The 22,518-nt window shown below is 34.3% G+C and overlaps 1 protein-coding gene across 1 annotated transcript in view; it reads left to right on the top strand.

The window, feature by feature from the left end:
* LOC124374007 (dmX-like protein 2) overlaps window positions 1–22,518 on the top strand; it is a gene marked incomplete at its 3' end in the record, with an annotated part of 49,803 nt that overhangs the window by 14,974 nt on the left and 12,311 nt on the right. The window contains 13 exon segments of the mRNA XM_046832312.1: window positions 2,566–2,715; window positions 3,845–4,088; window positions 4,925–5,070; window positions 6,136–6,281; window positions 7,631–7,743; window positions 9,923–10,072; window positions 13,457–13,690; window positions 15,284–15,444; window positions 15,764–15,900; window positions 17,808–17,953; window positions 18,031–18,134; window positions 18,998–19,127; window positions 20,512–20,692. Coding sequence (XP_046688268.1) covers window positions 2,566–2,715; window positions 3,845–4,088; window positions 4,925–5,070; window positions 6,136–6,281; window positions 7,631–7,743; window positions 9,923–10,072; window positions 13,457–13,690; window positions 15,284–15,444; window positions 15,764–15,900; window positions 17,808–17,953; window positions 18,031–18,134; window positions 18,998–19,127; window positions 20,512–20,692 — 2,042 coding nt within the window.

The following is a 22,518-nucleotide window of genomic DNA, read 5'->3' on the forward strand; positions in this document are numbered from 1 at the left end:
GTGAATTTCATCATATAAAAATATATTTTCTATATTAATATAATGATCAAGACATGATTCCACATATTTTATCAATACTCTTATGTTGAATTGAATCATTTTTAGTGATTTTTGTTCTTGACATTATACAAATCGATTCATTTCAATAGACACATTACACATTCATAAAAAATTGTTTTACGTTTGTGTGTGCTTTATTATTGATCCAAATATCAATCAATCATCTTTTATAGTCATTGACATGTATGACAAAGGCCAGCTTACAATAATATATATTAGATGCAATAAATATAATATAATAATTATAATTATACTATATTATATTATAATGATTATAATAGTCAGGAAACAAAACAGCAAATTAAATCTTTACAAGATATAGCTCAGAAAATTGGTTTTAAAGATATCGTTTGAAAAAACAGAAGTTTTATTAACGCAGCCTCCACTTGCAAATAAAATAAGGTTGGACAACCACAATATAAAAATTGTGCAGAAATTTAAATACTTAGGAGAAGTAATCACTTATAACCTGAATGAAAAACCATCTTGGCAAAGTAAAATAGACAAACTAACTAAGATTAAACATGCTACTAAGAATACGTATAATAAAAGATGTCTTTCAATAAATACAAAATTAAGACACTACAAAACAGTTGCTCTGCCACAAATTACATATGCAAGTGAAACAATATTTAAAACAACAAATACTATTGCAATAGATAAGGTTCTTAAGATGGAGAGAAGAATAGTCAGAACTTGCTTAAACAAAAACTATCAAGTAGACGGAGTTTGGAGACTAGCTTCCAATGAAACAGTCTACAAAAATATAGAACCTATTACAAGTATAATTAAAAAGAAACGAATATCATTCCTGGGGCATTTGTTGAGAACACCTGAAAATAGAATTAGCAGGAAAATAGTAGAAAAACTGTGGTATAGTAAAAGTGACATTAAATGGATCACAGAATTAAGGGAAGATATGAGAGAGTTACAAATTACAGTAGAGGATTTAAAACACAAGACAAACACATTAAAGATATTAAATGACAAACACTCTACACTACAGCTGAAAAGAAACAAACAACGAATAGGAAGAGTGGTTCCGGAGGAGGAAAGGAAATTACGCTCGGAAAGGATGAAGAAAGAAATATTGGGTGGATAAAAGAAGAAAGACTAGAAAATATAAAGTGACTAAAGTGGTCCAATGTAGGCCATAAAATTATAAATAAATAAATTATAATGATAAAAAATTCTAAAATAAAAGACTTACATTAAAACATCACCTCAATAATTATGTTTGGATTTATATTAATTATTGTGTTTTGTTAATGAGTGCAGCCTAGCATATCTGGCAAATTGTTGGTACAAAGTATACGATTAAAACAAATCTTACTGAAAATAGGAACTGAGGATATAGATCTGTAGCTGGATGGACTTCTCTCCTTTACTTTTTTTTGTAGATGGAGTTACTTTTGTGCTTTTTGATGTAGTTTCTGATCTAACATTATCTATATATATATAAATGAATGTTTGTGTGTTTGTCCTTTATGGAATCGTAAACTATTTGACCGATCTCTCCTTTACTTTTTTTTGTAGATGGAGTTACTTTTGTGCTTTTTGATGTAGTTTCTGATCTAACATTATCTATATATATAAAAATGAATGTTTGTGTGTTTGTCCTTTATGGAATCGTAAACTATTTGACCGATCATTATGAAAATTTGTATATTATTGTATTTTTCAACGGAGAAGGTTTATATGCTATGCCTATTGATGTATCTCGCCACCAGGCAGCAATGCAAAAGTTAAAAGTTTTTGAAGCGCCTCTACACTATAAACTGCGATTACGAGACAGTTAAGTATATTAAATAGCGAAAAACTATTTGAAGGCGCTAAGCTTTGATGTATATTTGTCTTCAAAATACATTTCTGGTTGAACTTAAAGCTTGCTTGTTAGACCACTTTATAATAAAGTACATGTACGTAGACAATGGCTATAAACATACACTTTTGACAGATTTTCTTGATCATGGCAACAATACCAACTCTACATCGTCGTTGGAAATATAATTCACTTGAACCAGAAGTGCACATACACGGGCAAAGCTTACGAAAAGCGTGCGAAGCCGCGGAAAACAGCTAGTATTAAATAAATATGTTATTGGTTCAAAAACTAAATCAATTATATTTTTAATAGCATAATTAGAAAAACCAAAGTAATCTTGGCTTTTAGATGAACTAAGACTAGATACACATTTCATTACATTAGTTGTTTGAATTACAACATAGTTATTTACCAGTTCTAAGGCATAACTTATCTGGCACATCCATTTTTACTTTATTTAAATCCAATGCTTTATTAACATCAATAAAAAAATCATTAAAAATCTTATATTCTATTAGAACATTGTGATTCCTATTGTTTTGTTTGACTCGGCTTAGATAAAAGGTGTGTCTGAGAAGATGCAAATACCAAACATGTCTGTTCACTGTATGTCTATTGTATTCTATAACATATTGAATTATATGTGATACATTCCTGAACCGCAATGCTCTGGTATGCAGGGGTCGCAGATGAGCTTGTCGACCGATCTATCGTCAGAAGACGGAGCCAAACACAACTCTCTCCACGACCGTATCAAGATCGTGTCCCAACAGTCGACAGCTCGACCTGGCTGTGTTATACAGTTGGACGCCATCGCTGACGCCACTCATGTAAGTTGACTGTACACGTACCGCAGTGAGTTGTTTCTCTCGCTTCCGTGTGAGTTTCACAGCCTTCAACGTCATTAATACGTTGCACAAATCTGTTCATTTCTCAATTGCAAAATTGTGCTTTTTAGAATTTTGCTTGCCAGCTCAAAATGCTGTTTGTTTTTAAAAACTTTTGTACGTTAAATATGTATAAAATGTCTCTTTATAGCTTACGGAAAGTGTTCTTTGGAATCTAGATCATAGTAATTGTACTCACATATAAAAACAAAATAAAAATATCTCCACAGTAAAAGATTCTGTTATTAATAAAAATTTTATCACCAGTTCCAGGATTAAATCAACTTTTGCAATTACTTAATTAAAAAACAGAAAAATCAAATATTTATTATAAAGCCAGACATGTGAATTATGTGTATCGTTTTGATACATTGTGATTTAATCATGATTTGTTTAAACAAATAGATAGTTATATTTTTTATTTTGTATTATTTTATATTGAAATGATTGTAGAAACACAAAAGCTTTTATTTAGTAAATATATCAGGACACATATATACAAGTTTTAGATCTTTAATCCCATTTTGTAAATGATAAAAAAAGTTCAGTTACAAATTATTTAATTGATACATTGCAAAATATGCAAGAGTTCTCATGTTTATTTTATTCAAGATGAGATAATTAAAATTTAGTTAAATTAATTACCTCCGTCATACATTGCAAATGTTGTAGCGTGACTACACGTGTTTATTATTAAAGATTATCTTATTATTTTGTGTTTGTGTGTATGATTTTTACAGATGAAGCCACCTGGTGGATTGATGGACGTATTGTTTGATAAAAGCCTGAGGATAACGTTCCGACATTGAAATAAATGTATTCACACTACAAAATTTGGAATGTATGATGGAAGTAATTAATTCAATTACTATTTATATGCCAGTAAGCATTTCCAGGGCTAAAATAATGCTTAATAACGAACCTAAAACTTCATAACGTGCGTTCTGTCTGAACGTGAAAGGTGTATACGTCAATTCGGATGTGGCAGTAAAACAGCTGTCTCAGTAGAACTGAACAGTTGAGATATTATACTTGTATCCTCTGTGGAACGGTCGTGTCCGTGTGTTGGCAGGACTGGCAGAACACGCAGTTCCTGCACGTGTTCCAAGAGCAGCTGATCACGGGGGAGAGCGAGGGCGGGGTCGCTCAGCAGTTGGGTCTCAGTCTGACGGAGGGACGGCTCAGTGCCATAGTGGATCTGCAGCAGAACGCAGAGTTCGAGGAGCCCTTCTACCTCGTGGTGCTGGAGCGCACCACACAGGGCACCACCATCCACACATGGCGCATTGTCATCTCCTCTCAGACCGATAACAACGGTGAGAAATACGATTTAAATAATCGTTAGTAAGGTATTTCTTAAACGCGTTAGTTATGGTTATGTTCCTATATAATTTATTGTGTGGTAATAACCATATTTTGAAGTGTGCTGGAGAATGTCGCAAGGGATCTATTTATCTAAAAATCTGATCTTCTGCTACCAAAGTATTAAAAATTGCTTATTGTGGTCTTACTACTTCCAATTGTGTTAATTAATGTATTAACCCTTTCACTGCTAACACCCAGTTTTCTAGTTGCTGACAATCTAGGTGTTACTAACTGCCAGCATCCTGTTTTATGGGTTTTTTCAAAAATAAAATTTAGTAAAAGTCAATAAGAAATTATTTTATGTATGCATAGAGTTTAGAATTAAATACGTTACACGAAGATAATTATTTAATAAAAAAAATCAACATACAAATCTGCCAATAAAGAAAAGGAGTTCATACAAGTGCCAATAGAGAAAAGGAGTTCATACAAAGTGCTACTCTATGCACTCCTGCTAATATTTGGAATTTCGACTTTAATTTGGATTAACTGGAATTTTTTAGAGTTCTGTAAATATAATAAGTGCAATTTTAGTTTATAAATTCCTAAGACTGAATTATAAAAATAACATTATATAAGTATGCTGTTATTTTGTGAATGTTTTGTTTAAGGTTTACAAGAATGTTTTTAGTTAATAAATACATATTTATTTAGTCTTTTTAATAAATTTAGGAATAATTTAATTATTTAGTTATAAGTATTTTGACTTGGCTAATGAGTTGCATTATGAGTTTTTATGTAAATAATACGACAGTAAAATATTTGAATTTGAAGGTCAATGTTACAGAGTTGAACGGTAGCCTAATGTATGTCCCGGACAGTCAGCTGGTGCAGGACGACACTGTGGAGGATATGGACTCGTCGTCAAGGGTGTGTGAGGATTCAGGGCACGGACTTGTCAACACGGGACATGTACAGATTACCACAACTAAGGTGAGGGTTTGGTGTGTGGTCTAATCTAATTTTAATATTAGACATGGGGTGATCTATCGATTTTAAGGGGTCTCAAAGTGTTGACAAAATTCATCAGTTGTATGTCATTATTTTATTTTAAAAGAAGTTGTTCCTAAAGATATATTACCTTTTTGATTAACACGCTTTTTTTAGTTGAGCTAGTTTTCACCTGCATTTATGTACAAACATTTGGAATCCAAATCGAACATTTTCAAAGTAAAGCTATAATTAGTTATAAAAGTAAAGAGATTAATTTTGGAATTGCCCCATCTCAAGTTGTAATCTTTGTGAGGAAGAACTTAACATTTTATTTTTGACTTTCTGTAAAATAATGATATTTATAGTACATTACCACAATTTGTAAAGTAGTAATGAGTATGGAGTTCCTGCTTCGGAAGAATATTTTCTTCTGTGTTTTGAATGTCTTTTTTTAATGGAAAAATGCCAAATTGTATTACCAACATAATGCTCAATGAAAATTCATTTATAAGCAATATTTATTTACAACCCTCTGAGCAAAACATTCATACCTTTATAAAAGCTTGAACTAAGATCAGTAGTTTTTTACTCGAGACTCATTTTATTGCATAAATTTATAGGAATTCTACAATTTGTAATTTTAATGGGACTCTTCGTGCAGTTGGATAGACAATTTTAAGGATCTAATGTAATAATAAAAGTAAAAAGATTGTCAATGTGAATTATATATTTTGTACTAGGCCTTTTGAAATCAAAGTTAGAATATTTTGGTCAAAAATTTTGTGAATAGAAGATGGTTTTCCACAGCGAGACCGAAATATTTTTAAGGTTTGATTTATGATAGCAATTATTATTTAATGCAGTTTGAACCAGAAAACCTTCCTCTAGTTCAAGGTTAACTTGAAATGAATTGTATTGATTCTTAAATCATGTTTATTCAAATTTAAGTGTTGTAATGCTCATTTAAGACAGATTTAGTGATCTATACAGTAGCTTTTTGACCATTTTTGGAGCAACGAATAACACAAGTGTCGTTCAGTATTGCCAATTCAACTATGTGCACAGGTCTGCACACAAGAACTGCCACTGCCCGATGGAGTGGATGTGATACACGCTGCCCCAGCGGGGGGTCACCTCAGCTCTGCCTCCATTTACCCAGCATGCTTTGCACCATACATCATCGTCACAGCGTGCTCCGATAGCACGATCAGGTCTGTGTACCCTTCCATTTTTAAGGTCCTGAAGTAATGTTAAACATTTTTTAACGACTCCTATTATGGAAATAATAAATGTAAAATTTAAGATTTGTTGAACATTTTACTGAAGGCAGCTTATAAAAATAGAAAAAGTTGAACTCTTTTAGTGCCGAAGTCTGTAGATACGGACATTGTGAAAACTACCAAAGAATGCTGATACGGACATTAACAGAAAAAATGTTACATGATTAGTTTTTAATGTATTAAAATTTCTTGCTGTATAAACATCAGAATGAACCTATAAGATAAAATATTTACAGCTGTAGGATTAATCAGCTGTTTAGTATTAAATTTAGTTTAAAACAACAGATCAAAGTAAAAGTTTAGCTTTCTAAAAAAATGTAACTTTACAGTTTTATAAAATATTAATAAAAATTGTTTATGTTTGTGTTCAGTTTTATTTTCTCTTTCATGGGGAAAATATATATAGTAAGTGTATATATATATATAATTTATAAATTTTTAAAAATACATTACACTTAAAAGTAAACTTTGTTTCTTAGTTTTAAGAATTAAATTTATTTTTCTGCTAACAGATAAAAAAATTGGGAAAATATCGCAATATTTGTAATTTTTACAAATTTATTTAGTAAAATAAATACTACAAAACGACTGAAATAGGCCTGGCACCCTTCAGTCATATTGAGTGGAAAATTCCCGCTATTCTTGAAAATGACTTAATTTATCCATGGCACTAAAAGGGTTAATAAGCAGATAAACACGTATCAAAATATTTTGTTCATAACTTATATAACTGTTGGATCTCTTATACCACTTTGGTAGCAAGGATTGACTCCAAAACCCTCTTTCAATATTTAAAATGTTTCTATACAATTTTTTCCCAACTTCATACAAAACTTGATGGAAACATTATTCACAAATGGATCTGATCTCAACATTCGCATACAAACATTCTTTTTTTTTTAATATACCTCAAAATGACCCTACATATTGTTTTTCTAAATCAACCGGAACATTAAAACAAAGGAGAGACACAGCCTACAAACTATACTTGTTCAGAGTTAACCTCGATGACCAGTGGTGCCAACCGTACTGCTCCTGGGCACTGCGTTAGCAAGAAATGTGAATAGTTCTGGAATTCTTTGGACATCTCTTGTATGATTATCTGGGGTTTGTAGTACAGAGTTGATTCAAGCTATAAGATCTTAAAAACAATCATTCCAAAGATTTAAAAAAAAGTACTTTACGTATTCATTTAAATTTTCAGAAACTATCTTTAAGCAATCATTTTGTTTTGCACAATTTTTAAATTTAATTGGTTATGATCATGATTACTGTTTTAGATTCTGGAAGTGTAAATTGGGGAAGAAAGTGAATGGAAAGATAGAACAGACGTACGAGTGGCAAGAGTGGGAGATGCTGCGTAAGGATAAAGAATCCATGATTGAGATTTCAGGTAAGGGTCTTCTGTTGAGAATTTAAATTTCTAATTTGAATTGTATAGGTTTGTATTCATTCAACAGTATAAGATACATGTATATCACTCCCTTTAGGGACCATTTTAGGTACTTTCTTCATTTAGCATTAAATTACTCAATTTATACTGTGTTGAAAATAAATTGTTTACTTAAAATTACTATGATGCCATGTAGATGGGGAGTTTGCTTCCTCTTACGAAGACCTTGAGTGATGTATTTTATAAAACAATCTTTTTTCCGGTTGGTAAAACTGTTATCAGTGCTGATATGTTAAGCTTCCAAGCGTACATTAGGATGTTGCAGTGGTGGTATGGTTACTTTTTACTTGATCAATCAATTAAATTCGGAATTTTTAATACTCTACATTATGAATGTTTAAGTTTTCCAAAATATTGTATTTATACCCTTTTTAGAATTGTGTTTTATAGTACATGTATGTAACTTACAAAATGTAAAATATCCAGTGCATCAAATTAGTTCCAAATAGAATACAGTTTTTGAATAAAAAAACAATAAAAAGTGTCGGAAAACCTTTTCAGTGGAATATCATATTCATAATTACATACTGCTTTCAAAAAATAAACTGCACTATAAGTAGTGCATTTGCTATAAAAAAATTAAGTTTGTCAAATCAAAATTGCTTATCCGGCTTTAGTGATATTTGACTTATCTGTTGCAACATTAGGTTAAGTACGACAGGGATTACTGTATTATCGTTGTTTCAATCCCAAAAAATGAAGTAAAAGTAACGTTTTGAGGGTTAATTTATGAGTCCGTTATTTGAGAATTATTAAAAGTCTAAATTAATCTAGCAGGGTTCACTTCTGGCTGGTTTATTCCTTCCATTTGAACGCACAGGGGACACAGAAAAAAACCGATGTGTTACTTAAATCTGGGTAACCTTATGGATGTCCAGGAGCGGCACATCACTAGCCAAAAATGTTGAGATTCTGGGGTGCAAGGGTAGTTCAATAGGTCTAGTCTACTGTGGGAGATGACTGTTGGAGTTTGGTGGGGTTCGTTCCCTAACTATCAGAAGTTCTTGCTAACCTCAACAAGGGTGTGCCACCCCCTGCCTTCTTTGACTGGAGAGGTTGGTTCAGAGCTGGCCTCCCCTTCTTCCGGGGAGACATGACTTTGAGATTTAGTGCCCTAATTTTTCCTCATGGAGCTCGTTAGGAGGCGGCCCCTACTCCTTAACCTTACCCGTCCTGAATACTCTGTCACTCAAGAAGCAGCGCAAAGGTTCTTACAGGACTAAGTGCAATTATAAGCTTCTTGTCCTAAGAAAACATAAAAAAGGTCTAAATAAATCTGCTTCGTAGTAGTGAAATATGTAATGTAAAATGTGATAAACAATCCCAGATTAGATCCATAAAAAGTAGAGGAGGCTTTTTAGTGAGTGGTTACGCACCGCTGAGAGGAGAGGTTGGCCATCTGTGTGCATAAAGCATTTTTCCGCCTCTCCCAAAAAAATTATGTAGTTGTAGATCCTTACTAATATTATAAATGCGAATGTAAGTTTGTTTGTTCCGCTTTCATGTGAAAACTACTTAACCGATCACCATGAAACTTTGTACACACATTCTTGGAGGTGTGAGAAGTAACATAGGATACGTTTTATTAATAAACAAAATTTATTTTTAAAAAAAAAAATGTTTGTAAAAAAATCTCAAAATCTAGCTACTTCAACGCCATCTAGCATTCCAGTAATAAAGTTCCAACCCTGAGTACTGTAATAACGTCACACTGTATTATCAATGGTCACGTTAACATCTAATCCAACCCAACCCATCCATTCAATTGATTATAATTTCCGCTGTTTGTAATTATTTATGTTTGTTACAGTGAAATATATTTTAACGTATGTTGTAATTTAATAAAGCATATTTTAAGTTTTTGAAACTTCATTGTGTGTAGTAATTTTATAGAATATTGATAATCCTAGCTAAGCAATAAAATATAGTTATCGTATTAATTCATTTGTTTTGTAATGATCTCCGATGCGTATTTAATAGTTTAAATACAAGCGAAGCTGTGGGTAAAAGCTAGTGCATTATAAAAATAATGAAACATTCAGTAGCATAACAGTGCATTTACATAATGCATGCGTGGTGTACATCTGATGTTATATTTGTGTTAATGTTGTTTCTACAGGTCAGCCGTTGAACATCAACGCAGCGTACAGTGGCCGGATAGCCTGTGCCTACAAGTACGGCAAGTCATTTACAAGGCCTTCTCGGAAAGATCCAGACTCCAGATACGTCAACTTGTGTGTGGCCATATATGAATGTGAAAGCACTGGCGGTAAGTGTAGAATCAGCTGATGTGATACAAGTCAAGATTTGTTACTTTTACGAACTGAAACTTTGTTAGATTAGCTCTGTTTTGAAATTTGTCTAGCGTAGTGCCTCGAGAGCCCATCCACAAGTGAGCTTTAAGTACCTGTATATAGTGACCACTCAGGAACACATTAGAAGTTAGAAGTATTCTTCTGTGGGAACAGTTGTTTCTGCATATATAAAATGCTGCTGGTATTTTTAAATCTTCAGGACCGATTCTGAGACACTTGCTGGTTACATGATCTGTGTTTGATTTTGTATTACTTTATTGAGTTTGTTGAATTTCCATTAGAGGTAATTTAAATGTCCTTTCCAAGTATTTAGATGCAACAGTGAATCAAAAAACGACATTTGTTAAGGATTCATAGCCTCTTTATTCTCCTTTTGTTTTTGGTTTTATTTATATATGAAATGAAATGAAAAATGTCTCTATTGAATACAACGCAAAACATACTCAATTGGCGAAGTTAGGAATATTAAGTCCTCTCTTACACCTAACCATAAATTAATAAACTCTACCATTAGTGTAAAACAAGAACCACAGTATAGTCTACATTACTATTTTACATTCAAAAATTATAATCTATATTTATATAAAGTAATAAAATGAAATGAAGGTTCTCTATGAAACTAAAAATAAATAAATAAAATAAAACTTACAAGGAAATTAACAGACATTCACCCATCACCATTCATACAAAGCCATCATCCCATACCCTATGCCATGATATCGCCAACCCGATGAGGCCAGAAGTAGATGGTCCTTAAGCACCTCCCAAAACCGCTCCCGACTACGAATACCTCTGATATGATCCGGGAGATTATTCCAGAGTCGACAAGCAGAAGACTGTGAATGATTTGCTGTAAATAGAAGATCTATGAACAGGAATAGAAAAACAAAGAGGCTCCAATTGCTTGTTTCAGAAATGAAAGAAAAGTGTTGAAACAGATAAGAAGGGAAATAATTGTTTACAAAATAGAATGTGACATGCTTAGAATGTTGAACTGACGGAGTAGATTCAATTTTAACAGATGTAACTGATTGAAATATACGAGGGTAATTCGGAAAGTAAGGTCCGATTCGCGTTAACCAGACAAACAGTAAGCGAGCAGCGAAATGCGCATGCGCCCTGACTCCCGGCATGCATTGCACGCAGAACGACGCCATTTGCAGTGAAATCGTTGTAGTCCGCTGTTGTCTGTGCCTTTTTAAAATGTTTTAAAACTATTGAATGTCCCGCCGACTGTGAAATACGGTCTGTGATACGGTTTTTGACAGCAACGAACGTTTCAGCAGCGGATATTCATCGACAGATAAATGAAGTGTACGGTCCAAATGCAATGAGTGACAGCAAAGTGCGGAAGTGGGTGAGAGGTTTTAAAGATGGACGAGAAAATGTCCATGACGAACCACGATCTGGTCGGCCGTCAGTGATCACCGAAGATTTGGTGAAAGCCGTCGATGAAAAAATTCGTGAAGATCGGCGATTCACTGTTTCTTCATTAGCAATAGAATTTATAAACGTGAGCACATTGTTTAAAATTGTTTCTGAAATTTTGGATTTTCGCAAATTGTGTTCACGTTGGGTTCCCAGGCTGCTTACTGAGGAACACAAAAAAAAGAAGAATGGGTATTGCTCTTGAATTTTTGATCCAATATCATCAGGAAGGTGATAACCTTTTAGACCACATTGTGACGGGTGACGAGACATGGGTTTCCCACATAACCCCAGAAACGAAACGCCAGTCGATGGAGTGGCGTCACTCGACGTCACCGGTTAAAGTGGTTAAAAAGACTGGTTATAGTCGCAGGCGGCCGACTTCTATGACACCGGCATTCAAATACTTGTAGATCATTATGACAAGTGCTTAAAAAAGTGGAAATTATGTAGAAAAATAGTGATTGATGTCAGGAATCAAATAAAACAAGTTTTTTGAAAAAATCTGTTGTGGTGTTTTTTAAATAAAAAAACGGACCTTACTTCCCGAATTACCCTCGTATATCAATGATATATATGTATATGTATGTTTTGTGTGTGTGTGTTTGTGTGTGTGCGCGCGTGCGTGCATGCCTGATGTATATGTTCAATGAAATTGTATTCACTATCTGACAGTTTGTTTACATCACATGTAATGATGAAATGTAAAAACATGGTGATTCTGAAATGTATAAAGTGTTGTAATTTGATAGTGAATATAACTGAAGTAATAATGATATGATTGTAACATGAAGGTTATCGTATTTGCCTCTGCAACTTGAAAATTGTTTCAAGTTTAGCAAATTACTATTATAACTTGAGATATGAGAAAGTTCATTGCCTGTGATATGAGTATCTTAACTTTTAATATGTAAATTTGTGTTTATCTTTTTAACTAGTTTTAGATTATTTTTAATTGTTATACCACTTTTAAGTTATTGTCAATTCTTTATATTCTTTTTTTTAATTCACATCTACGTTGACTTTGCTAATTACATTATTGTAAATGCTTAACAACAACCAAATTTCTTGAATCTTGAATTGTCCTCTCAGCTCATGGGGCCAGTATGGGTGGCCATAGGTTTTCTCTGTGTCAAGTCGGAGGTTAATGACCATATCATGTCCCTCAGCTGGCTGGGCCACTCTTAATGGCTCTTACTGTTTTCCTGGTCAGCTCGTCAGGCCACTAAGTGTGGCTCTATCAGTGTATTGTGCTGTCATAAAATTCTATCCTCATCCAGTTGCAGCTAGAATGCACTGCAATCTCATAAATAAGGAATTAAATTAATATTTCTCTATTCCCTGTACATACTGTAGTAAATATACGTTAGAGTTATTTTTACCCGAGTGTCATATAGTGTATCATATCAACTTATTAAACTACTACAGCATTTGGTGGAACAAACTCAAAAATTTGGAAATAATTAATATATATATATATATATATATATATTGAAACCATTTTAAATAAGTTATTTAACTTAATTACATCTCACTTCGTACATTTGCTATAATATAATAAATAACTAATTGAAAAACGTTTTACGCTTAAAGCAAACTAGTAAATGTTTAAAAATTGCATTTAAATTCCAGTCATTTAAAGGGTTGAGGATTGAATACTGGCATTTAAATATGAGCTTAACTCAGAAACCAGGCAGTCACTTGCTGTGTTCCACCGAGCGGAGGTAACAACTACCTGTAATTTCACGTGAGCTGGGCGAGACATCGGTATGGACCACACTTTGTGGGCTGACAAGTGCAAGGGGTTAAATTATTCTAGGACAAATATGACAGGTGGTGAGTCGAACAATCTGTGGTGTTTGTATCCGGGTCGAGAACCTGTAGTTGTACTCTTGTCTGTGCTCTCCCAGGATCGGAGTGGGTGCTGGAAGACACACTGCACCTGAAGAACATCCACTTGCCCCGCATCCAGGTGGACCCTAGTGTGGACCTGAGCTACATCTACGATCACACGTTCCTCAGCAAGAAACAGCGGCTGCAGAACAACTTCATCAAGGCGATGAGCAACGAGGATCTGGACCCGAGACGGAACGGGGAGCTCAACGGCCTCACTGAGCCGGCCAGCCTGGTCAAAACCGGAGCTGGTGAGTGAAAGCTTTTGAACAAAACATTGTAATTTGTGTAGTTCAGTACAGTTTTTAATGGGGATCTTGTCATTGTAGAAATCTTGGTTCCTGTCTTATTTGTCATTGTATCGTTTAAAGAATTTACTCACTAAATCATCCCTTTTTTGCCAACTTGTATATTTCTGCTGCTTTATTTGAAAAATGTACACACGTGACGACATGACATAACAAGACATTGACTTAATTTCCTCACCAGTCCCTTATCCAGTGTTCTTTCTCTGTAAACTGGCAATGAATTATCATTCTTTATCACTTGAAATGAATTTTTTTCTTGCACCGTTCAAGTAAGGTGAAGCAGGTCTACCCAAAAAGTATCTGACCGCCGACCAGTAGGCGGCCGCGGCGTAACTGACCGGCTCGAACCGGTTATAGGAGGGAAGGGGCGAGCCTACTCCTTCCCATATTAGGCATTGAATACGATCCGTCACTCAGTGAGTCACAGCGCTCTGTTCTGTACAGTACTGCCGTGTGTGTGCGTCGTATTTCAGTATGAGTGAACGTGTTGAGTAGCGCATTTGCATTAAATTTTGCCAATTCAGCATCAGAGACGATTAAAATTTTGATATTTCAATTAAAAGCACCACAATGAAAACAAAAATTTTTAATAATTATGTTTAAAACACCTGTTATAAATTGAACTTTTTAAAGTTAAGTATTTAAAGTTAAATTCTACAAAATCTAAAACATAATGATAAATCTAAAACATAAATCTAAACATAATGTTTAAAAATTAATTAATTAAAACATAAATGTACCATAGCACATTCAAAATACATAGGCTAATTTGTCTGGGTATTCCGCTGCTTCTTATTCACCCTCTAACCGTCTTTGCTAGAGTAGAGTTTTGATGACACTTCATTTACATACATCACATTTCATTTATAACTTTAATTTTTGGCAATTCTTGCCTCATCAAGTTCTTGAGCGCACTTACAAAGTTCACTCCTGGAAAAATACCTAGCTTTGCCAAGACTTTACAGTTTGCAATGTTTCTCAAGCTAAAGTCAAGTGTTTCATGATAAATGTTTTTTTTTCTTCGGAATGTGAAACCGGATCATATTGTTTAGTGACTATCTTGGGTTTTGTGTGCCATCACGTAAACATTTCTTGAGGAGTTCTAGAGACCAAGTCTTTGAAAATAGGCTTTAAATCAGACATGACCAGTAACAGCTACGTGAAAATGGTCATTGTGATCATAACTTTCATTGTTTACTTTTGATTTTTGTAATTTATTCTTGAATTTTGTCCTACGCAACCACTAAATAACTTTGTTCCCCAATGCTTTATAAAAAGTGATGTAAAATGAGTTAAACTCAAAGGATCTTCATTAAAATTATTTTTAAATAAATGTAAGTAAATCTAGAACAAATTTATGCATAAAATTAAAATTCTACTGGGGGGTTTTCATCCGACTCCCCTTAAGGAGTTTATTTTTACTGATATCGTCTATTTGTTTATTTATATTTGTCCTCTTTGTGTTTTATTTTTTAAATATCTAATTGTCTTTCAGTTTCAATTGTTTACAAATCTCGATGGTCACAAATTGTGCAGGTTTGCTGGCAGTGCCCAGTTTCAGTACGCTGCAGTCTCTGCGTAAGAGCATCATTGAGAACGGTAACAACTGTCCATTGACTCAGAAACACCTGGTTCAGCTGGACTGGGTGTCCAAGGAGGATGGTTCACACATACTGACAGTGGCAGTGGGCAGCAAGGTACGTGCTGTACTCTGGAGCAAGAAAATTTTAAAAATTAGTAATACTTCTAAAAACATGAATTTGTATCAACGTAAAACAGATTTCTTTGTTTTAAGTATTATTCTAATTTGTATACATTGTCCTTTTTCCTCAGGAAGGAAAAACAAATTTGTATACACAAAAGTACGGTTTTAAAATGTGGTCTACCTCAGGGTTAAGTTTTTGGCCTCTGATTTTTATTTGATGTATTTCCTTGATAATTTTTAGTTATACACTAACTTGCCTTGAATACATAAACGTATAAATGTGTGTTAACTGGTGGTTCTGTGGGCTGCAGGTGATGCTGTTTACCCCTGTGTCCAGTGACCTGGCCCAGGCCAACATGAAAGCCATGAAAGAGTCCCAGTCCACAAATAGACCAATATTGCGGAAAGCCTCGTCTCTAGCTGCACCTAACTTTGTAGACGAGATCAGGTAATTAGTCACAATGAATAGGTGGTCTCTGGGTACAATAGAGGCTCCAATCTTGAATAAATTACAATAAAGTAAGTTCAAACAACTTGAATTTTCTGTTTGAAATTGGTTATATGTCATTTTCAGCAAATTTTAAGCTGTCAGCACTTTGATCGATTAGACATAATTCCTATACCTCAAGTTGTCATCTTTAGATCTTACATAATCTGGAACTAAAATATTAGTAAACTAGATGTTTCCCGCAGCTTCGCACTCTTTTCGTAAGCTTTGCCCATGTAGAGTTTTCCTGGTTGCCACGATTAAGAAAATCTTTCAAAAGTATATGTTTATAGCCATTGTACACGTACATGTACTTTATTATAAAGTGGCCTAACACTCAAGCTTTAAGTTCAACAAGAAATTTATTTTAAAGACAAATACACATCAAAACTTAGCGCCTTCAAATAGTGTTTTGCTACTTCATATACGTAACTGTCTTGTAATTGCAGTTTATAATGTGCAGGTGCTTTGAAAACTGATATCTTTTGCAGCGCTACCTGGTGGTTAGTTACATCAGTTGGCATAGCATATAAAACTTCTCCATGGAAAAATACAAATACATACAAATTGTTCTTAATGGTCAGTCACATAGTTTATGATTCTATAAAGGACAAACAAACATTTATTTTATATATATTTATATATACATATACGAGGGTCGTCCACAAAGTAACCTCCGTTTTGAAATAAAAAATAAACCAGTTGAGATACAAAAAGTTTATTATATAAATGTTAAAACTACAGCTTTTCTCTACCTTTCTACATATTCACCATACAAATTCAAGCACTTATCATATCTTTTAACAGTTTTTGAAATTCCGTCTTTAAAAAAATCTGCCGCCTGAGAACATAGCCAACCTGTCACAGCGTTTTGAAGCTCTTCATCACTCGCAAAACTCTGGGATGCAAGCCACCGCTTCATGTACGGGAAAAGATAGAAATCACTGGGAACCAGGTCCGGGCTGTAGGGGGGGTGGGTCAAAAACGTCGCATTTGACCTTTCCAAAAGTTCTGTTGTTCTTTGAGCTGTATAAAGGCGGGCGTTGTCATGGAGAAACACAACACCAGATGTCAGAAGACCATGACGCTTGTTTTGAATCGCTCGTCGTAGCCATTTTATTTAAAGGTTTCAGGAAAATGATCCGAAAGTTCCGAGATTGTGAAGCGACGGTTCTTGCGAATTTTCTCATCCACTTTGTTCACCAAGTCATCACTGACGAGAGATGGCCTACCACTCCGGTCTTCATCGTGAACGTTCGTTCTTCCATTTTTTAAAAAACGAACCCATTGACGGACTACACCTTCCCTCATAATGTTTGGGCCATACACCGCACTCAATTCACGATGAATTTCAGCTGCTGTGTAACTTTTCGACCACAGAAATCTTATTACACCACGTGCTTCACACTTGGCGGGATTTTCTATCATAGCGCTCATGTTTTTACGTTGTAACAAGAGAACGCGCGATCGCACGTTGCTCTCCCTTGCACAGCTAGAAGCGTACTGAACGGCTGCGCACACCGATGTGAGAATGGCGGCGCTACCCCCACTACTTATCGCGCCACGCCCAAACGGCGGTTACTTTATGGACGACCCTCGTATATAATATCCAAATATCAACCAGGCAAAATGCTAGATTCCTTTTTCGAAATAAGGTATGTTATTAATTTACTTTTATTTCTGAGCAAAAATGGACAAACCATCAGAAATAGTGAGTTACTTTATTGAGACCGCAGACAAAGGATAACTGTAAATCGACATTTGATTTAAAGAACATTTTATCAGAAGCTGAATTTATCATATTGCAGTTCGGTTTCCTACAGTATTCAACATGAATAGAAGTTATACACTGATGTTACGGTTGACAGATGGATGAAGCTGAGGAAGATAGACCTGACGACGGCCGATGGACTGCCGGCTCTGCCCATGCAACTGTCGTGGGTCAGGGACGGCATCTTAGTCGTGGGGATGGACAGTGAGATGCACGTCTACTCTCAGTGGAAGCCAGACAACGGTGAGTGGGGTCGAGAGGAGTCTTGGGCATTGGGAATCCTTTGAAGGAACAGTGAAAAGAAGGAAATGTTTGTTTAGTTGGCGCTAAACGGCTGCTCGGGTCCCGGCTCCCCCACCAGGAGTCAGAGGAAGCGCAGGACACAAGGAACTTGAGAGACGAAGACCTCCGGAACATGGCTCAGGTGAGGATTTGAAATACATGTAACTTTTTTAATAAATTCCATTAATTCGGCATCCGATAGTTCAGAACGCTTGGTAATCCGGCACGTCTTTGGAAAATGTACATTTAATATGCAAAATATTAATCATTTAATATGCAACTGTTTTTTTTTCTGTTCCTGTTGGACATAGCGTTTAGGCGGTTGTGGAGAAGTTATTAGGCGACATATTCGGCCGACTTCGGGTGATATCAATTAGACTCGAGTCACATGACTGACCATGGCCTTCGGCTGTCAGCCTGTGTAAACAGTTGCACTTTCGTATCAATTCAATTGAGTCTAGTAATGGTAGATCAATTTCACAGTGTTAATGTGCTCAGCACAGGTTTGTGATGAAAGGACGACTCTAAAAGACTGATGTCTCGCCGCTGCCTTCTGAGATAGGCAAGCAGTGTCTAGAGAGGCTGGCAGTGGCAGTACGGTACAGAGCTGTGATGAACCGGGATGAAAACGCCCTTGATCTTGAACGTGTTCCGTCCAATTGTTGTGACTATGCACTGTAAACAGACTGTTAAAAAAATTGTTGTTATAGATCCACATATAACGAGGACTACCTGAAGGTTATATTTGAATAGTAAAAACGTGTTTACTGTAATAGTTTATTGATTATGTCTACATTATTTCTCTGATATATAATCCAGCATTTTTTATAATTTGGCATTTCTCAAGTCCAAACCGTTTCGGATTAACAAAAGTTTACTGTATGTACCATAAACCAGAAAAATATTCAGAGGTAAATTGAACATGAAACATGGAATAATGTTTGCTATTTGTGAAAAACTTCATATAAAACTAGGAATTATATATTGGTTTATGATGTTTGCCAGGACACGACACAGCGCAGGTTGGCCAACGTCAGCTCCATGCCACATCTGTCCAGAGTCAGTTCTATCAACTTGACCATGATGGCCTCTGGTGAACCCAAGAAGAAACGTAACACCAGCGCAAGCGGACAAGGTAATGAATGAGTTTTGACAACTTAATCACATAATTTAACCTAATTATTTTTTTTTTTAATTTTGACACCTGCAGACGTATGAATATATCATAGTCGACTTAATTGTGAAATCTTTGTTTGAAAATAAGTTTACTGTTATATTTTATTGTTACCTTATCTAAACCTACACCTATTTAAACACGTTTATCTAGATTTCAAATATTTTAATGAATTCCAGATCTTGTCTTTGAGTCTAATTTGAGGCTGTTTTTAATTTACTCATACACTATTTATTTAATCACTAATTAACGTACATAAGCAAAATATTGGACCACTCGTATCATGTCAATCTTATATGATACACTAGATTCATATTTTGATCTTCAGTATAATCATATTAATGTGGTATTCCAATACAGGTGCATCGTACCAAGACACCACTGAGCGATCCTCGGTAGCTCCAACTGGACCCATTTAAAATGTTTCTGATTCTTAATTTTTATAATCGAATAATGAAATACAAAAATAATGGCATCACTTGCCATATGTAGGATATCTCTTGAAAACTTAAAGGATTGATATTGGAGTTGGATGAATAACTGCTAAATTGGCCTAGATGGTTATATTTTGATAGTGCTTGAATTAAAACTAGCAATTCATTTGGATTAAAGGTTTTATTTTAATATAAATTTAACCAAGTTAGTGCTATTTATTTTTTTGCTCATATTTAAAAATAACAAGCTACAGTTATTTTTATTAATTACATATTTATGCTAATTAGCTTTTTATTTTTATAGCAAGATTATTTTCGAACAAAAATTGTTTATATATTATTGAACAACTGTTCAAAAAAACTTGTAAGAAGTTAAAAGCTGTAATAACATATTAAGTGCAACTCACCAAGTGTAGTGTTTTCTCTCATTCTGCATGGAAAACAAACACTTATATCTAATCATTTTACATTTCAAATAATATTGCAATGTAAAAACCTTGGTGTAGTTTTAGAAAGTAATAAATTTACTTTGTTTATGGTTTAAAAGGCTTTCTTGTATTTGGGCTTTAAAAACAGATCAAATTAGTAATTATAGTTGCAAATTAATATTTGTAAAAATGTAAAGTATTGTATAGAGAGAAGATTGTAATTTTAGGTGCAACAATTGCAAGTAGCAAAAGAAAAAAATCACTGGTAATCATTAACAAATACTTAGAATACAGTATTATTTGGTTATAGTCGGTACAGCCCTCAACTCAAAAGGTCTGCAAAATGTCTATTGGTACATAATTTGCTGGGATATTTCGTACATTGCCAATCTGAGATTGTGAGTCCAGGTCCGGTCACGCTACCATTGCATGAGTGACAGTCGTAACCACATCTTGCGTAGTGATATGTGACAATGTGTGCAGGAGGTGCAGTAGCCAGTGAACCGGCCAGCAACATGGACTCGTACATGCCGGACTACGGGCTGTTCGAGGCCAGCAGGATCGCCTGTCCCGTGCTGCCCCAGTACCACCCGAAACAGCTCATGGAGCTGCTCAACTCCGGCAAGATCCGCTGGGTCAAGGCCATCCTCGCTCATCTGGTCAGGTACACAGATCTGGGCTCTCAGTGTTAGAACTGAATGTTACACCAGACTTTTCATGGTTTTCCTAAAGAAACTGGTTAGGTATCAAAAACAAACTTTTGAGCATCTTTTAATTCGTAGCCACGGACCACTTTCTTTGTTAGCGAAAGTTCAAAAGAAGTGAGCAGTATTGCTACATTACAGGATGTTTGCTAGGCAGCATTTGTATGTGTCATTATGCTATATACTGTTGAAATTTGGCTCATTTAACTCAACAGAATTAACATACAGTAGAGTTTTGACAATGTAATCTGGAGAAATTTGTTTCAATATCCGGCACATAAACTAAGGAAATTTGAAACTAGTCCTCTTTATCTAGGTTTGAAATTATATAATAATATTCCACAGGCATATAAAAAACTTCCCTTATGTACATTTACAAAAAAATTAAAAGAAGCACTTTGTCAAAAAACATATTATAGTGTAAACTCAGTGATACTATAGTGTGTTCTTTAAAGACAGTTTATGATGAAAATGAATAATAAAAATATATCTTAAATATATCTATATAAAAAAAATTGTAAAATGGGCTTAAGCCTTGGATTTAATCAATGTTTGTTATGTTTTATAACGTTTATTATATCAATAAAATATGTATCAAAAGTAATGTTTTAGAACAAGTTTAGTTATGTAGTTTTAATCATTGACTATTTACCAGTTTTTTATTACATTGTGAAAACTGAAAAAGTATTGTACAATAAATAACATTCAATTATAAAATTGAAAAGTCATTCTGGTTCTTCTCGATGAAAAGAAACTTTAACCCTGCAACTGGCTTTAAGCGATTATCGACGCATTAACTACAGTTTCAAAATGGCACTAAGCTATTTTCGACGCATTAACTATGTCGTAATATGATCTCTCACAGCAAGTCTATTTTTACTTTGTTTGAAGTAAAACATACGTAAATCTAAAGATAAAGATCCAAGGTTTCATATTATATCATAAAACGCTCTATAGTTAAGTTAAATCTTTCATTATAAAATTCTAAACTTGGATGTTCACATTTCCGATTGCCATTTGTTTGCGTAATTTCCGAACACGCTAAAATTACCGTATGTTTGTAAAAATTCCCTATCGTGAGTTTACGTTCTACACGATCGTAAGTGTCGTCATTGAAAACAGTGTATTCTTGGCTTTCAGAAACATCTTTTCAATAGCCAGTAGGAAAATAAATATTTATAAAATAAGCGTTTGAAAAGCTCGTGTTTTGTAAAATCCCAAAATGCCTAATGCGTCGAAAATAGCTTCATTAAATTTTGTTATTTTTGTTACTTTATCTATGTCTGGAAATGTGAAAATCATATCAAAACAAAGAAGAAGAATTGCTCTAAGCAACAGTATAATAGACAACGAATACTATGAACTAGTATTTTATTTTGGTTCTGTTGCGCAATCACCGACTCAGCCAGTAGAGAAGAACAACGCATCGCATGGTTGCCGTGTTGATTTCTTTGTTGTTATTACGCTATTGCCGGTATTAGTGTATTGCTTGCTATTTATTTGGATATTTTAGACTTTTCGTTATTTAGTGTGTATAAATAAAAGTTTGTTTATTGTTTTTTTTTTAATTAGTGAAGTGAAAAATGTAGAGGTTAGGTTAAGTTTTAGCGAATAGGTTGGATTTTTGTGAAACTGAAAATAAGCCTATGTTCACGTAGGTTCAGTGTTTTATTATTTTGTAGACAATTTAATTTTAATCAAAATTAAATTTTGATTTAAATTTATGCAAAGGTATTTATTAAAACAGTTTTTTTTTACTTTTTCTGAAGTTATTAGCGTTTTATTT

Source organism: Homalodisca vitripennis, unplaced genomic scaffold (genome assembly GCF_021130785.1).
Source record: "Homalodisca vitripennis isolate AUS2020 unplaced genomic scaffold, UT_GWSS_2.1 ScUCBcl_6948;HRSCAF=14410, whole genome shotgun sequence".
Lineage (NCBI taxonomy): Eukaryota > Metazoa > Arthropoda > Insecta > Hemiptera > Cicadellidae > Homalodisca > Homalodisca vitripennis.